The sequence below is a fragment of the Ictidomys tridecemlineatus genome, chromosome 13, assembly GCF_052094955.1.
Source record: "Ictidomys tridecemlineatus isolate mIctTri1 chromosome 13, mIctTri1.hap1, whole genome shotgun sequence".
NCBI classification, from domain to species: domain Eukaryota; kingdom Metazoa; phylum Chordata; class Mammalia; order Rodentia; family Sciuridae; genus Ictidomys; species Ictidomys tridecemlineatus.
The window spans coordinates 39,486,371-39,505,380 of NC_135489.1; the positions used below are offsets into that span (position 1 = coordinate 39,486,371).

A 19,010-nucleotide genomic window follows, 5' to 3' on the forward strand; every position below is an offset into this window, starting at 1 on the left:
GACATTGGTGTCAGTCATCTTGGGAATATTATAGACAGACAGGGTACCATAAAGGAGAAAAGATGTCATGACCATAACCAGGGTGCTCAACTGTTTGGAATTTCTTTTTGTCTACTAGGATATCAGAACAGGGCAAAGAGAAGAGTCCAATCTTTGCTTAGACCTTTGAAACATCAGCAGTAGAAGTCAGATAATTCATCATTACAGAATTGAGAAATTTTTCCTGATAATATTTGATCACTACTGTTTTAGTCAGTGTTCTGTCACTAAGCAATATGCCCAACAAGAACAACTTAGAGGACAAAAAATTTATTTTGGCTCATGGTTTCAGAGGTTTGGTTCATGGTTGCCTACTTTATAGTTCTGGGCCCAACGTAAGGCACAACATCATGGTGAAAGGGTGTGGTGGAGGAAAGAAGCTACTTTCATGACAGCCAGGGAGCAGAGACCTCAGCTCGCTGGAACAAAATACAAACCCCAAAGACACGCCACCATGACCTACTTCCTCCAGCCACGCCTGCTTACAATTACCACCTAGTTAATCCATTCAAGTGGATTAATTCACTGATTAGGTTACAGCTCTCATAATCTGATCATTTCACCTCTGAACATTCTTGCATTATCTCACGTGTGAGTTTTTGGGAGAGACTTCATATCTAAACCATAACAACCACTTAATGCTATCTTGTGAAGGATATAAGGATGCTCTTTTAGCTGGTGTCTCTCTGATGTTGGAATCATTTATTTTAAAAACAAAATTATTTATCACCTTTTACAAGTGAAGCATTATAGTTAAGTCCAGGATTTTCCTTGATCAACATCTAAACAGAACTTGAAAACTAGGAGAAACAGCCAGTTTTATTGAATGTCAAAAACACTGAAATCTTGCTAGAAAGAGGGAACAAAATAGCCATTTTGGTACATACCTACATACCCAATAGGCAGATTGCTAGCTCTTAAGTTTTCTTGATGTTCAGGAAGAATCTCTGAATTAGGTATTTTTAGAAGAACAGCAATCTGGTATAGCCCTATATAGACATCTACAAGTTTAGACTAGTGCCTGCCTATTAGGGTAGTATGTCACTTTTTATAACATGGAAAGGTGGATGTTAATGTGATTCTTGAAAGCAATGTAAGAAAAGTACTAATTAATGTGGCGTGGGGCCTGTTCAGTGAACACTACAATGCTGACTGGTGGAAAGCTTCTCATCTAGTAATATAAGGGCTTAGCAAACAGCAGGATGAAAAGAAAAGACAAATTGAGATGAATATATCTTAAGGTAAATAAAATTAATTGATACATAATTGTTAGTGAAGAAAATAAGAAATGAATGAATGTTGAGTTTAATAATATATTACCCAATGGGTATAGATCGAGGTGACAGATAGGTGGGTCAAATGGTGGTTCCATTCCCTGTTTTCCAAGGAATCTCCATACTGCTTTCCATATTGGCTACACCAATTTGCAGTCCCACCAGCAATATGTAGGTGTGCTTTTTTCCCCCACATCCTTTCCAACACTCATTATTATCTGTCTTCATAATGGCTGCCATTCTGACTGAAGTGAGATGATATCTTGGAGTAGTTTTGATTTGCATTTCTCATACTCAAAGGACTTAGTAGCACAATTCACAATAGCTAAACTATGTAACCAACCTAGATACTCCTCAGTAGATGAATGGATTTTTAAAATGTGGTATATATACACAATGGAATATTTTTTTCAGCAATAAAAGAGAATAAAATCATGGCATTTGCAGGTAAATGGATGGCATTGGAGAAAATAATGCTAAGTGAAGTTAGCCAATCCCCAAAAAACAAATGCCAAATGTTTTCTCTGATATAAGGTGACTGACCTATAATGGGGTAGGGAGAGTGAACATGGGAGGAAAAGACAAACTCTAAATAGGGCAGAGGGTTGAAAGGGGAAGGGTGGGGCAGGGGTTTAGCAAGGATGGTGGAATGTGATAGACATCATTATCCAAAGTACATGTATGAAGACATGAATTAGTGCGAAAGTACTTTATATACAGAGATATGAAAAATTGTGTTCTATATGTTTAATAAAAATTGTAATGCATTCCATTGCCATGATATAATAAAATCAATTAAATATTTTAAAAAATGTGTTACCCATAAGGAACTTGTAGGAAAAGCTACTTCTCTACTCCTGAGTTAGAAGATGTGGCACTTCCCCAGGCTGGTATTGCGGGATGATCCTCCTAAACTTCTGGGAAAAGAGATGGCTGATGGGACAGTGATTCAGGGAATGACTCCAGGATAAATGACACATGAGATCCGGCCGTCAGCCCACTCAACACCTGTAACCTTCATGCTTGAGCAATGTCTTTTTTTACAGACAGATGTACACAATGGGCTCCTGGGGACATGAGAAAATCTGGGGAAAACTAGAAGTCTCTTTCTTACCTAGTAGGAAGAGACTTTCTCTCTGAAGGAAACCCAAGTGAAGACTTATGAGATGACTCCAAATGAGAGGGACTAAAAATGCACTCATTATCGGGGCTTTGTTTCATTGCTTTTGTTCAGTTACTGTCAGTTATCACTCACAGCATCAGGGCTTTGTTTGCTGTGTGGAAATTACCATTCCTTCCAGCTCAGTGACAAGTCACTGGGAAAAGGCTCCTCCCTCCCTAAAAGGACTGCTTGTAGAAAAGGATATTTGTAAGGGAGTCTGAAGACTGAAGTGGAGGAAGAAGAAAACCATTGTAACAGTGCTTGACTCATTAATTAACTGACTGGAAGGGAACCTTTCTGAACCTGGCACGCCCTATCTGGATTGGATTAACTGCCACAGTGTTACTGGCGATTGGATAATTATGAATTTGAGAAAAGTGCATGAACATATTCAACTAACTCTCTTCTCGCTCTCTTTTTGGTATCAAGTATCAAATCCAGGGTTTGCCAAGTTGCTTAGGGTCTTGCTAAAATTGCTCAGGCTGGTTTTGAACTTGAAATCCTCCTGCTTTGGCCTCCCGAGCTGCTGGGATTACAGGCGTGTGCCATGGCACCTGGCCACGGCAAACTTTACGTGATTGTTGCCAAGGTTTTAGTGAAAGGCCACTCCTTTGTGGACTGAAAAGGATAGTCCTGCTGTTAGTGCCCTGGGGAGAAGTTAGTCCTGGGAGTACTTGAGGAAACCCACCACCAAGTAGGGAGAAGGGGAAACTTCTCTTCCCCCTGGACACCAGGGATCATTTGGGTCTAGAATTGAGGTTCTCCTTGGGATATGGAACATTCCTGTCTGGGTAGAATTTGATCTGGGAAGAGTGGGCTTGCCCTGGGAAGATAGGACTGAGGTAGACAAGTATTCTGGGATGGCTCCTGCACTGGGCAGCACTATAATACTTATAGGTTACTAATGACTTTGGGCTTCCCATTATCCCCAAGTCTTCAGCAATCTTTTGAAATGACCAGAAAGTCAAGGTTGTTTTCAGTGGTGCTCTGAGGAGCTAGCAGAGGGCTTCTAGTCACACCATAACTTTTTATCTTAAATCATATTTCAAAAGTGCTTATGAGCTAACAATCCGTGGCAGACTTTGTGTCACAAGAACTATTCAAACTGAACTTTTACTTGATTTTAAGTTTCTTTTCATAGCTTTCACTTTTCTTGCTAGCAAATTTGTTTCTGACATCATATGGTTGTCTGGGAAGTATTTTATAAAGCATTTCAGGTGGCCTACATTTGTCACATGGCTGACCATGAAAAGACGGAGAGGTGAGTTAGACCTGTTGGCCTTGAAACGCACAAGGCTGCCTGGGTCAGTGGGCCAGGGACCAGTTTTCACTTTGTAAGATCAAGTCAGAAGATTAAGTCCATGCTCAGAAATTCCTATTATCTTAGGCTTTTTTTTTTCCTGCTAAAAATGTTACAATTCCCTTGGATTCCTTGGTTTGTGCTATATTTTTTTTTCTCCTAAAATCTCTTCTAGTTTTTGATCCTTTGTTTATTGCTGCTCTTATCTTTCAAACTAAAACCAAAACAAGGGAAGATAATTTCACACTTTGGTCCATTATTCATTTAGCATAACTGGCTGTACTGCTTAGGAGACAGGATAATAAAATAAAGATATGTCTCATGCTGATTGAAATTAATTTTATTATGGAAAGCTTCCAATTTTAACTTCATTGAAACTGAAATTCACATTTTAAATACGTTTTCAACAAACTCATCTTAAATTATAACCTACACGGGAAAAATATTAGCAGTTTCATTTATCTTTAGCACATTTTTAGGTTGTCATTATAACGGTGTAAAGATTTTTCTCTAAATAATAAACATGCATTGCTTTATAATAGAACTTAGATTAATATATTCATTACAGACAAGTAATTGCCTTAACAAAAGAGACAATTCCAAAATAGTTTCTAATACTACATTTGGTTATTTAACAGTCATCTGGGACCTGGATATTTGGAATATGAATTACAAGTATCTCTAATAGCTTTCTTACAGTATTTCTAAAATAGATTATTACAGCTTTTACTTTGTAGAAGCTACATGTGGAAGTTCAAAGCAGTTGACATGTAATCAGCATGCTTAACAACATCCTCTTTCAGACAGCATAGCCCAAACCACCAGAGGACAGCAATTTTATAGTTTTTGTCACTTGGAAGATAGTCTTAATCAGGTTAGATTAGTTAACTTGAAGATACTGTTGAAGTCATAAGAAAACTTAAATAGAGAAAATTCTATCAAAAACCATGTGCTATATGAATATTAAGTGAAATTCAAATTAAGTTATAAACAGGTTCATTAATAATGTACAAACTCACCGAAAGTGATCAACTCTGTGACAGTACTTAGCAACTCTTTTTACCTACTGAGGACTTATATTCCATTTCTATCAGAATGAAATCCAGTTTCTCCTATGTTGGTTAGGAGTCTCATTTTGGACAGAATGAGATTTTTTTTTTTTTTGACTCCTGCATCCTTGATCTAAAAAATGATCATAAGTCTCTTCAGGGCTCCTCACATCCTGCTCCTCTTCCATTTCTCTGGAACATTCTCTTACCCCTCCCACTTTCTCTGTCTTACCTCAGGTATCTTTGCTTCCTTAAGGTCTTCTTCAGGTGAGTTAGAGCCTCTGTTCCAATTTTTCCTAACATCTTAGCCCTTTACTTTAAGTCTCCAACCCCTTTGTCCAACCCTTTCCTTTAACAGTTGCAGAGAGATTGTTGGGCCCTTGGTGTTGGCATTACCTTTCCTCACCTGTGTTTCAGAGAAACCAATTCCACTTGTGTTTCCAAAGACTGGCTGGGGCTGAAAGAGACTTTGAGAAGCTATTCCTGAGGTCATGGGCAAAGGTAAAGATTGGGAGGATGGGAAGTGAAGATGCTGGAGTGGAAAGAAGTCTGGAGCCCTTTCTCTGAGCCTGGAAGTTCCTTTCAAACTGATTTCCTCTGATGGTTGTGTCAGGTGCTGCAGAGATGAAACTGGGCAGCTGAACTGGTGTCTGAGTCCTGATAGATAAGATTCAGGAATTTCAGGGAAGTCCCAGTCCTCCTGGAGCACATGGTTTAGACAGGGGGTCTAAGTGGGATGAATGAAGACCATCATACCCTTCTTTAACAATTCTGGACTGTCCTAGGGTTCTCACCACCAAACTTTTGATTGGTCTTTGAAGAGCAACAACACATCTCTGAGATGGTTTTACTCCTGAATCCAGTTTGTAGGTGATTAGAAGACATAAAATTAAGTTTAGAGAGAACTAAAGGAATTATCACCTATACTGTTATGAACTATGCATTGGATGCTCTGATAATAGCCTTCCTTCCCTCCTAGATTGCTCTGGGCAGTTCTGGGTTTCCTTTTCTACAAACCTCCAGGTAAAGCCTGGTGGACTTTGGAACTTGATAAATACTGAACGATATTAAATTTGAGGGCCTCATTTTCTAGTAGGTTTGTGCACCAGATTTTTCTTCAACCACAAACTGAAAATATTCATCTTAGTACAATTATGGAAGTAAGCACCAGACTACTAATATACACATCTAAGGACATTTTTTTTTCTTAGAAGGTTCATATAAGTCCACGAAACTTGTCAGTAAATAAGCTCTTAGTATAATCACTATCATTTTGGGTGTGTAAAAAAAATGATCAGATCTGAATTTCTTTTCATTGGTTTTAATATCTGGCATACCAAAATGCCAGTTTATTCATGCCACTTGGGATAATTTTCCTTCAGTCCTTTATAGTGTCCCCTTAGACACATTCCGGAGACAACACATATTTTTGTTGTTGTTGTTGTTGTTTGTTTGTTTAAACACGACATGGCCCAGAATTTGCTCAGGAGTTGAAGGGAGAAACTGCTGATCCAATCAGAAGGTGTTCTTGGCACCCAGGAGGGCCCGAGTTGGGGCAGGCAGATTTTGGTTCCGCAGTGGGAATGCTCAGCGCAACGCGGTGTCAGCGATGCACGCCCCGGGACGATCTGGGCGGCTTCCCCGCTGGGCAGACTAGGGGTGTGGGAGAGCGGGTAGGGGGTGGGCCTGGGACCGCTTTCCCGAGAGCGAGCGCCCGCCTGGACCGCCACGGGGAGAGAGAGATGGCAGGCTCGGGCAGCTCCCCAGCGGCTCCCGCGGTGATAAAACTTGAGAAATAACTAGGAGGGGCTGCTCTACGTCTCCTGGGTCCAATCCGGTTTCAGGAGAGAACACGCTCCCGGGCAGACAAGCCTGAGAGAGGCCAAAGCGACTACAAGACAAGCAACAGCCAGCAAAGCTCCTCCCGCGCCTTTGCTCTCGGCTTCGCCGCCCTGCGCCCGCATTCTCCTGCCACTGTCCCGCGCAGGCAGGGATGGCCGCCGCCGGTCTCCGGGGGCCACTGCATGAAGCCCTCTGCATGCAGCTGCTGCTGACCCTGTTGGTGAGCCATCGGTCCCGGTCCCTATCTTAATTATGGAGCCTGGATGGGGAAGGAGTTCGATCCGATCCGTCGTGGTCGCTGCGGGTGGGTGTGATGGGGTGGAAGGGGACGAAATGGAACCAAAGGTAACATCCACGGTTCGGCTCAGTTCTGCCGGGCAAGATACAGGCCCCAAGTTCAGTCTTGGGGTGGAGAAAGAAAACGGATAGTTGAGGGGCAGCTGTATACTCAGATATTTTTAGCCTCATTGTGTGAATCCTGCGTTGCTTTCCAACTTCTCCGCACTTGGCTGAGAGCTGTCGTGGGTGGGCAGGGAACTGGGACTCGCTGTACTCTTCTGGCTCGCAGGGTGGGATGGTAAAGGTAACAGGGCGCGCCTATGGGTGGAGAGGGACAAAGGATGATTGTTGGTCAGTTAGGATCCTGGAAGGAGCAAAGACAGACTTGAGATGGGGCTCAACAAACTGCCACTCCTTGCCCTGCTCCAAGTTTTCTGTTGACCTCGAATGGGGACGTTTGGTGGGACCTGTGCCCCACTGAGTACCCTGTGGAGTTTTCTCCCAGAAACAGGTTTCCTGGCTATGCCGCTCCTAAAGGCTACTCAGGAGTTTGTCCAAACTATCCACCCCCTGGTCACCCAGCCTGCAGCGGTGTCTCTCTGGGGAGCAAGGGTGTGGGAAGGTTGGGCAAGGGTTGCTCTTGGGGACAGGGTGGTAGCACGGATGGCGCGGTGGCTAGGACTGGGGTGAAGCTTAAAAATGAAATCAATGTCGGTTGGGATGAGATAGGAAGCAGCAGGATGGGTGGTCCTTATTCCGGCTCTGGGAAGCCCTTTGGCCCTGCAGAGACCCACTAAGGGTTTCCTTTGCCTTTTGGCTGAGGACAAGATTCGCTTGGACAGGAAGTTCTCCCAGAACCCAAGGAGACTTGATAAAAATTGGGAAATCTGACAGCAGTTATCTGTGAAACTTCACACCTAACCAGAGTGACACTTGGGACCTAGGAGAAAGAGCTGCAGACTTCCTCTTGTCCAAACATGGGCATGAGGTCCGGAGGGTGAAAGGACTCTGTCTACCAAGTGGGTTCACTGTGGCCAAGCCGGTCTTGGGATTCCCTCACCCTCAAGTAGGACGAGTGGGTCCAAACTTTATTCTCTCTTTAAATGGGAGAGCTATGAATATTAGATTAGTAGTTGTGATCTAAGATATATCTGCAGGCAAGAATTTGTACAAACAAAGGCATGACAAGCTCTGCAACTGTTCCCACAAAATGAGTTCAAAAATGACTCCTTACACATGGGAACTGCTGGCAAAGTGTATTCTGTGATATTTTGAAGACATTTCCCGCAGTTCTATGAAAAATCTTGAATCTGGTGTTTTGTGTTTTCTCTGAGAAGGGATTAGGGAACAGGGAGAAGAAACTGCAGGTACTATGTTTCCAGATTCCCAGTATTTGCTCCAGGGGAGGGTGCAGAAGACACCTAGCTGTCCTGACCCAGAGTCACAATGGGGGTAGGCAGTACCAGTGCCAAAGTGGGTAGAAATGAAACAGAGAAAGCTTCAGCTCTGATCTATGACATACTCCTTCAGGATTATTTTAAAAAGGAATTTTAGTAGTGTACTTACTAAAATTAAGTAAGTATATTTGGAGACCTGGAGAGTTTACACAGAATGGTAATTTCTTTCATCTGCAACCCTCAATTTACAAATTCTTTGGGTCCTGATGGGTAAATTAAGACCTCGATTGATCCTCTCTTTTCTATATGTTCTTCCAACTTTGAGTATATCATTAATAGCATATCATTTTAGAAAAACTGTTCATATTCTAGAAACTAATGAGTCTCTTCAAAAACAATTGCTTGTTCTAAGGAGAAAGCTTTTCAAAGGAAGTCTTAACACAAATCTGAGATTTCTAACATGTTAACCTTCTCACGGAGCTCTGCCAGAAGGTAGAGGAATTTTCCCAATTTGCACTTTTCTTTTCCTATTTCTCTTTCCCTCTGTTCTTTCCTCAACCAGACTAAAACTGCTGTCAGAGAGTTTCTATTAAACACACACACACACAGACTGAGGAGAGAACAAAAATAGGAAAGAAATACGTTCAGCAATCTCACTATTTAAAGTTTTTAAGTGTCTTTCTGAGTGTTTATTCTCTTTTTGGGGGAAGCTGTATGGGGGATTGAATTCAGGGGCACTAGGCCAGTCCTCCTACTTTGTATTTTATTCAGAGATAGAGTCTCACTGAGTTGCCTTGACATAGCTAAGGCTGGCTTTGAATTTGCAATCCTCCTGCCTCAGCCTCCTGAGTCACTGGGATTATAGGCTTACCCATTGTGTCTGTCCAGAGGGCTTTTTTTTTTTTCAATTTAGTTTTTAATTATAGTTGGACACAATAACTTCATTTTATTTATTTATTTTTATGTGGTGCTGAGGATCAAACCCAGGGTCTAGGCAAGCCCTCTACCACTGAACCACAACCCCAGAGTGTTTTCTCTTTTAATGTAAGAAAAATTATTAGTGATGGTGAAAACTAGTTTTCATTAGATAAGTTGTCTTCTCAATGTTACAAATAGTAGGACTCTTTAAAATATTGTTTAATAGTGTTCTCCATATCAAATCTACCTTGAGGATGGTATCATTCCCATTTATATGCTATAAATGATATATTTTTGGATATAGTGTATCATTTGGCTAAGAGGACTTTTCTTCCAAAGAAACTAAAGTGGTAACATTTGGCATATGAACCCCTCCTCCATACACTATTGTACTTTTCCCTCTTGGGATATATATGAACTTTACCTACACCTGGTGTTGACAAGTGTGCATTCCATCTTTTCAGGTTTTATAACATTGATCAATGAGAATGGTGTGTGACTCCTTTATGAGACTTTTTTGACATACCCATACTTTTCAAAATAGAAGGGAACACAACAATTTATACTGACTTATATGCTTGCCAAAAAAAAAAAAACAAAAAAAACAAAAAAACGATTTAGGCAAGTAAAGTAAGTAAATGAGAATGAGTTCATTTTACAGCCACAATCTTAAGAAAGTCAAATTTTAGTATATATTTAAACTGATGCATTATTAGTTACCTTTGTAAAACAAAATGCAGCTAGATCCAGAAGCCACCTCTGAATGACTAAATGAATGTACACCCATGCACATTTTTTGGTTGTGTTGTCATCCCCACAGCAGTTGTCTTCCATATATGGCACCTGCAATTAATCATACTTTCCTTTTAACCAGAATTCCTATCTTAAAATGAGATTGGTTATAAGGAAATTTATTAGAATGATCTAAGTACTTTGAATATAAAGAAGTAAATTTTACCATTTACCTTCCAAGTGCTAAGAATTTGAAAGGTCCTATTTCCATTTTGTAGAAGGCAAGTGTCCACAAGAGAAATTAAAAAAACATTAAAATTTTGTTATCTTTTTGCTCAGTCAAGAGAATCCCCTTTACATTTCAGATACCACATACATTTCTTTTTTTCCCTTTCAGTACTGAATATAAATTTTAACAAGTCCACAGAATGAACAACCATTACTATACCATTTCCATTGCCTTAAAAAGAAGGCTCATGCCCATTACAATCCCTTTCCATTTCTACTCCCAGTCCTAGGCAACTACTAATCTGTCTCTATCTAGTCAGTTGCTTTGGTGGGGATATTTCATGTAAATGAAATTATACAACAGGAAACTTTTGTTCACTGATTTTTACTGGGCATAATTATTTGTCTATGTAGTAGCATGCATTTGTTTCTTTTTATAGCTGAATAATATTCCACTTTACAAATATTTACCATTTTGCTATCCATTCATCAGTAGATATACGTGAGAGGTTTTTTTTTTTTTAATACTTCTTGGTCATTGTGAATAATGCTGCTGTGAATAGTCATGTCCATGCTTTTATGGAGACATAAGTTTCCATTTCTTTTAGACAAAGTAGGATTACAGAATCATAGCCTGAGTTTATGCCTAACTCTTTGAGGAGCTACTGATCTGTGTCCCAGGTATTTGCACCACTTTACATTTCCACTATCAATGCAGGAAGTTCTCATTTTTTCTACAACCTCATCAACAACTAATTGTTTTTTCTCTTGTTTATTTTAGCCATCATAGCAGGTATCTCATTATGGTTTAAATTTGTATTTTCCTAATGCCTAATGAGGCTGGGCCTCTTTTAATCTATGTAAGGTCCATTTATATATCTTCTTTACATAATATCTATGCAAATTATTTGCCTATTTTTGTGTCATTTTGTTACTGAGATATAAGGTATCTTCATATATTATTTATATAGGTCACTTATTGTTATATAATTTGAAAATATTTTCTCTCATTCGCTGAGTTATATTTTCACTTTGCTTATATCATTTGAAAAGCAAACATTTTAAATTTTGATTGTGTTGTTTATTAATTTCTTGATCACTTTGTGTTTTTGGTGTTATATCCAATAAATTGTTGCTTGACTCAGGAACACGGAGATTTACTCTCAAGTTTCCCTTTAAATAGTTTTAGTTCTTGCATCTGGGTCCGCAATCCATTTTGAATTAATTTTTGTGTGTGGTATAATTTGGGGGTTCCTATTCACTTTCATTGAATGAGGATATCTGATTTTCTCAGCACTATGTGTTAAACAGATTTCTTTCTCTTGAACTTTCTGGAAGCTAACAACAAGTGAAGTTATTTCCAGAATTTCAGTTCTACTCCACTTATCCACATAATTATCTTATTGCCATTTCAAACTCTGGCATCTATTTAACCTTATAGTTAGTTTTGAAAATGGAAAATGTAAGTCTTCCAACTTTGTTCTTTGTCAAGTTTATTTGGACTCCCTTGCATTTCAATAAGGATCAATTTTCAGCTTCTTAAAAAAAAAAGAAAAAGATAGCTGTGATATTGATAGGGGTTTATTAAATCTGTACATGAGTTTGGAGAATATGTCTTTCAATCCATGAATATAGATGTATCTCCACTTATTTGGGTCTTTTTAAGTTTTTTTTCACTAACATTTTATTGTTTTCATAAAGAATTCTGTACTTGTTTGACAAAATTTATCCCAAAATATTTTATTCTTGATTATATTGCATGTGGATTGCAAGTGATATTGCAATTTTTATTTGTAGTTGATTTGAAGGAGTGCCTCAGCTCTGCAGACCTTATCCACTCAAGTCATTCTACTTTGTTTAGTTTTGTTTTCATATTTTTCATTGCTCGTGTACAGGGATGTAATCAATTTTTGTATGTTCATTTGTATCCAGTTCAGCCTTGCTGAATTCATTAACTTTTTTTTTTTTGGTGGGGGAATAGTTATTCAATGGATTCCTTAGGAAATTCTATAAACAAGATTATGTTATCTGTGAATAGAGATAATTTTACTTCTTCCTTCTCAATTTGGGTTTAATTTTATTTTCTTGTGTAATTACCCTGGCTTGTTTAATTACCAGTACAATGTTGAACAGAAGTAGTGACAGTGAACATTATTATCTTTTTCTTGATGTAAGAGGAAAGAAGAAAGTTTCTTCATTATGTTGGAATTAGTTGCAAATTTTTCATAGATGCCCTTTATCACATTGAGCAAGTTCCCTTAGATTTTTGTCAATTGCTTGTTCTACATTTATTGAGATTCTCAGGTAGCTTTGTTCTTTACTCTGAACTGTACTAATGTGTTCTTTATTTATTCTAGGTCTTCACTTTTGCTGGTGAAGCCTGTAAAAGGGTGATATTTAATGTACCCTCTAAGCTAGAGGCACACAAACTGATTGGCAGAGGTGAGAAATTGCAAAACAATCTCTTTATGTTTTTAATTTTTTTAAAATGTGATACTGTGTTTGAACTCAGGGCTTCACTCATGCTAGGCAAGTGCTCTACCACTGATCTACACCCTGAACCCTGCAAAACAATCTTTTAAACATATAAATTTAGTTTATTCAGGCTTGAAAGGATACAATATACTATCTTTGCCTTTCTGGAATTGGCCTGAATCTAACTGTAAGTATACAAAATTCAAAATTATTTCAAACATTTTCTTTGCTTTTTATGACTCTTTAGGTTCTAGCATAAGTGTTCTCATCCATGTTTTTGTAATCATTTGTGTTTTAATAATTTAAAAATTCCACAAAGAATTATACATAAAGCATAGTTCTTTCAGTATTCCAGATTTCTAAGCATTAGAGAAATATATATGAGGAGCTGAGAGAATCAGAGCAGTGTCTTAATCAGTGCTTTTGCTACATTGAGCAACATAAAAATGTGAGACATTCCATTAAAAACTAACTCATGCCGCCATTTGCACATTGAGCACTGAGGAGCTGGGAACCTCAGACTTTCTCAATAGGGGAAATCCTCTGCTCAGAGGGGCTGTCCTAGTAGATGCAGAGAATATTGGAAGGAAGCATTCTGACTTTTTTTTTTTTAAGGTATAGTGTCTCCCAGAGATATCAAATCTTACTTTTCAACAAAATATTTCATTACTAGTTAAAGACCCTCAGATAACTTTCATAAACAAATGACAACTTTATTCCTATGGGGTCGAAGAAAATGAATGAATATAGAGAGGTCTGGGGTATTTAGGGGAATACATCAGAACTTCTCATTTGGCTAAAAATGTGAGAATAAGAGAAATATTCACTTATTTTGGCTAAACATCTCCACCAGTAACAAACTCAGATTGAAGTGAAAGTACTACACATGTATACAGTATATGGATCCTTTGGGAGGATTAATTTAATTAATACTCAATTATTAATTTATCTGTTTGGATTCTGCAAAAGTATGTAGATAAACAATGAGATATATTTTCATTATCTCTTACTAAAGGTCAAAATTTCTAGGGAGGGAAGACACCATGTAGAGTTTTTAGTGGGATACCAGAAAGCCAGACCCCATACATACAACCTTGGACTCGTGGGGAGAAAGTATACAGAAGAGAGCCAATGGGTACAATTCAAAGGTTGATTCTTCTTTCTTGACTGTTTGCCTAACTGCATTGTTCTTTGTGCTCATGTGTAAAATTTCTGAGTGAAGACAACTTAAAAGACTTACAGTGTATTGTTAAGGGAAACTTTTCTGTGTGTTTATTCAGGTGTATGTGGGGGTGTGTAGCTCAACTTTGTCACGATTTAAATGCCTACTCCTCTTTAATTGGAAGGTCACTTTCATAAGCCTATGAGAAGCGTATTAAGGTTTAAGACACCGTGTTGGATAGAAATATGCAATTGAGAATTATTTTTTTAATTAGAATAACATTTTCTAATAAAATAAGAGGACTAGTTCATATATTTATCAAATATAAAGTGGTTTATATAATTTTACTTCTTGGTGTTCTGGAATATTATAGAAGTGATTTTAGTATACTTTTTCTTTTTGCATGTGTTTCTACTTTATAATTTTTTTTTTTTATCTGCAGTTGATTTGAAGGAGTGTCTCACGTCTGCAGACTCTGTCCAGTCAAATGATCCTGATTTCAGAGTTCTGGATGATGGTTCCGTGTACACAGCCAGGGCCACTGTGTTGTCTAGTGAGAAAAGATCATTCACCATAGGACTTTCTGACAGGAAGACACAGACCCAGAAAGAGATTTATGTGCTCCTGGAACACCAGAAAAAGGTACATCAAATATTTCCAGGCATATTGTTATTTTCACTAAAAGACACACTCATTAAAAATTGCAAAGAGGACCAAAGGATAAATTGTATATTTTCCTCTCCTTTCCTTCCCTTTCTTTCCTCTTCCTGTTACCCTCTCTCCCCTTTTTCCTTTCTCTTCACACCACTACACACTGGCTTTGGTTTTATTCTGTTAAAATCTAAGGAATACCAACCCCCTCTGTGAAGTTTTCTTCCATCTCTAAATTTTGGTTAATGATTTTTATGCCCATCATCAATTTGGCAATTGTACTATTATAGCATTGAGGATTTTTTTTATTAATGCAAACAATAAAAAAAAATCATGATGAATGGGGATGTGAAGGTACTCACAAAATGCTGAAAGCTTAGATCGTGTTACTCCTATTCTATGTTAACTGCACAAATGATAAAGTTAATTAAACTGACTGCTTAGCATTTGACTCAATGTTTAATATAATTATTCATTTTCATCAAATCTAATGTCTCCCTTGCTATACATCCTGAAATGAAATGAGTACCACTAAAATGTTCAATAGAACTTTTCTGTCATGACAGAAATATTCTCTGATCTGCACTGTCTGGTATGGTAGCCCTGTAAAAATGGATACTGAGCCATGTGACTAGTGCAGCTGATGGATAGAACTTTTCATGTTATTTAATTATAGTTAATATAAATAAGCCCATGGCTAATGATGGTCAGTGGCTACCATATATAAAAGTGTAGATAGAGTGTTAAGGCAGCGAAGGACACACATATAATTTTTGTGGTTCACATGAGATTGTGAGGCTTTAACAGAAAGAACAGATAAGTGCTGTGTAGAGTGAGAGTTTTTTTTGGTTGTTGTTGTTGTTGTTTGTTTGTGTTTTTGTTTGCCACGCTGGGATCCAATCCAGGGCCTTGAGCATACTAGGAAAGTGCCCTATTGCTGAATTTCACACCCTCACTTCCTACTGATGGTTATAGAGAGGATGCATTCTCTATTTATGTCAGAGTAGAACTAAGAGTATAGTGATTTTTCTAACCTATAAGTATGGTCAGTGCTGGGAAGGTATGCAAAGGAAATTCTCTAGTCATGAAATCTTTAATATCTGTATACATTCTTGTACTTATCATGAGCAAGGATTTATTAACTGGTTTTAGCTTGAGCATGGAAATTCCTATGCGAACCTCTAGAGAGACTTTATGTTTATAAGCTGCCCACCATTTTACAACAAAGCAGACTGTGATGCTTTTGTTTATGTATTCTTTCTTTAAATTCAGGTGTTGAAGAAAAGACACACTAAAGAAACTGTTTTCAGGAGAGCCAAGAGGAGATGGGCACCTATTCCTTGTTCAATGCAAGAGAATTCCCTGGGCCCCTTCCCTCTGTTTCTTCAACAAGTAGGTCTATATTTTTTCTGTTTATGAGTGTTTATTTATGAGAGTCTTTTTAGTTCAGGTTTAGAAGGATATAGTAAAGACAGTAGAATGAATCAGACATAAATTTTCTATGTTCATAGATGAATATACTACCAGTGTAACTCCATATCGTGTACAACCACAAGAAAAGGATCTGCATTAGAATAAGTTATACTCTGTGTATGTATAACATGTCAAGATTCATCTCTACTACCACATATATCTAAAAAGAACACATAAATAAATAAATTGATTAAATATGTTTATGAAGTATAATAAAAAACAAATAAAGTCAAAAAGTTATTAAAATACTGATGATATCAAATGGACTCTATAGCCATTGAACGATCTTTATTCACTTATTCATTCATTTAGCAGATAGTTATTCATTCATTTAGCAGATACCATGTTCTGTGGCAGGCATTGCTTTAGGTATTAAAGATGGAAACAAATTTAGTCTTGGCCTTTGCTTTGTGTAGTTCATTGACTTAGTAAAGGAGGTAGAAATAGATAAATGATTCTAACTCCTGGTAAGGACTTCAATGACTGAGATGTAACCATTAGAGTTAGCTGGTAATGCATGTGTTAAATCCCAAGTCCTGAGATCGGGTATTGAAAACAAGAAAGAGCTCAAGGGAAGAGTTGTTTGAATTGAGACCTGAAGGATGGGACAGTTCTGTGCAGGTCAATAGTTGTGGAAGAAGAGGGAAATACGGAGATGAGAGGAATGAGAGCAAGCCTGGCTCCTTAAAGGAGCACGGGAGCTTAAACTTCCCAGGCATGATGCGGGTGGAGCAGAGGGAAGGGGCAGAAACAGCAGGTATGTATCAAAGCGCTAAAAGCCCTGTGCATTTTCCTAGAAAGTTCCACTGCATCTTAAAAACAGGGAGACAATTTAAGCAGTATAGTAACAGGATCAGGTTTAAACATGCTCTATATGGAGCATGGTTATGAAAGCAATTGCTGAAGTAAGTCTGTGGCCTCGTGCTTGTTTCTTTGCCCCTTAAATTTCTTTACTGCGATTGCTTCTTAAGACTGCTGTGATCTGTGTGCCACTTATTTAACTTTTCAATATTCTGTTTTTATTTTTTTCTAAAAAAATATTTATTTTTTAGTTTTTTAGGTAGACACAATCTTTATTTTTATGTGGTGCTGAGAACTGAACCCAGTGCCTCATGCATGCTAGGCGAGCATGCTACCACTTGCGCCACATCCCTAATCCCTCACTCAGTTTTTGTTCTACCCAGCACTTGACCCTTGCTTCTTCCTCATAAACATCCTACCTTAAACAGTGATGAGGCATGTTGAGAAATGACTCCTGATTATTGAAGTTATCCTGATTATAGACAGTTTTAGTCACTGCATTACTAAACCTCTCTGTCCTTAATTCCTTGAAATATATACATTGGACATACCTGATCCTTCCCTCTTGGAAACCTTTTCCTTACTTGGCTTCTAGCAAACCATTCAAACAGTTTTCTAATTTCTTTCATTGGCTTTTTAAAATTCTTTTTTTTTTTTCTGGGGCTTTTCTTTATCCTCCTTCTTCAGTCAGTCTCTAAACTTTAGAGAGCGCCAGGGCTCAGCCATGAACTTGCTTCTTGTTTATTTATGTGTACTCTTTTATGGGTCTCATCTCTTCTCATGGCTCTATGTACATGGCTCACACACGGGAGACTGGAGCCTTCATATTTCCAGCTCAAACTGCCTAACTTAACATTTCCACTTAGAAGTTTAATATACATTTTAAAATTTAAACTTGCATATACATATGAAAGTTTTGGTTTTTCTTCCAAAAAACATTTCCCATTTCATTTAGTAATTCCTGGTCATTCCTGTGTGTTTCATCCTAAGGTTTTAGTTGGAAAGAGCACACGTCTCTCCAAGCAGACAACAGATTGGGATTTATTACAGTAGGTCCAGTACTTTAAAGAATTGTTAGGAGGGCTGAAGAAACAAAATTTAGTTTGAGCTTTCAGGAACAAATCCCAAACTAGCCACATCACAGAACAGAACCTACCACCAGGGGTCATTTGCTTTCCTTGTGATAGAGAAGACACTGATTCTGAACCAGAGTGCCACTGCTATGGTGAGAGAAGCAGCACAGCCAGAAGGCTGCTCCTCCTCATGTAGCTCCAGAGTAACTCTGCGCCATTCTAACCAACATTACAAACGGATTGACCATAGCTTCTCTCTCCACCTCCACCAAGTTAGTGAATAAATATTAGAACTTCTGTTGGTACAGGAAAAAAAAGAAAGAAAATTGCAGCTAAATAGCAAAAACAGTAGAAGCAGCAAAAATAAAAAATCTGTCTCAATTAAAAGTGTCCAAATCTTGCACAAGCACATCTGACAGTCCCTATTTCAATCTAGAACTCTGGCTACTGAGATGCTAGAAATTTTAACATTTTTTTGGGGGGGGGTTTGTCTGACTCTTTCCAGCATCTACACTATCAGAGGACACAATAGAAGGAATATGAAATAGATGTTGAGTCCCAATGTATTAAGTCCACCTCTTCTTCTCCTAGCTAAGTTTTAAGTTTTTGATTATTGCAGGACACCGGCATGGTTACATTTTACTGAAATCCAAAATAATAGTGGTGTAAGCAAGACAGAGGCTTACTATTCCACGAAAGAGTGACCTAGTAACAAGGCTCTAAAGTGAGCAACACCAGGGATGTAGGATTTTTTTTTTTTTTTTTTGTACTAGGGATTGAATCCAGTAGCTCTTAACCACTGAGCCACATCCGCAGCCCTTTTTATTTTTTATTTTGAGACAGGGTCTTGCTAAGTTGCTTAGGACCTCATTAAATTGGGAACGATGACTTTGAACTTTCGATCCTCTGTCTCAGCCTCCTATGTTGCTGGGATTACACCACTGCACCACTATGTCTGACTGGCTTTTTTATTTTTTATCTTGACCACACCTGAAAACTCATTTACATCATCTTAGAAAGTAAGGGCATACTTCACCTTCTTTTTCTAGAGCACAGCCTGGATTTTGCACAGCTATTTTTTATTTTTACTTTTTAAAAATCTATTTTATAATTACCATTTATATTATTTTTATCTACATCCTGTGGACCTGAAGT

At 38.2% G+C, this 19,010-nt stretch overlaps 1 protein-coding gene across 1 annotated transcript in view; it reads left to right on the plus strand.

The window, feature by feature from the left end:
* The first annotated feature begins 6,423 nt into the window (after nucleotides 1–6,423).
* Nucleotides 6,424–19,010, plus strand: part of Dsc3 (desmocollin 3) — a 45,461-nt gene continuing 32,874 nt past the window's right edge. Inside the window, exons 1-4 of the mRNA XM_040274130.2 lie at nucleotides 6,424–6,886; nucleotides 12,578–12,662; nucleotides 14,300–14,499; nucleotides 15,781–15,900. Of these exons, the coding sequence (XP_040130064.2) occupies nucleotides 6,818–6,886; nucleotides 12,578–12,662; nucleotides 14,300–14,499; nucleotides 15,781–15,900 (474 nt within the window). The 5' untranslated portion in view covers nucleotides 6,424–6,817. The remainder of the gene's footprint in view (nucleotides 6,887–12,577; nucleotides 12,663–14,299; nucleotides 14,500–15,780; nucleotides 15,901–19,010) is intronic.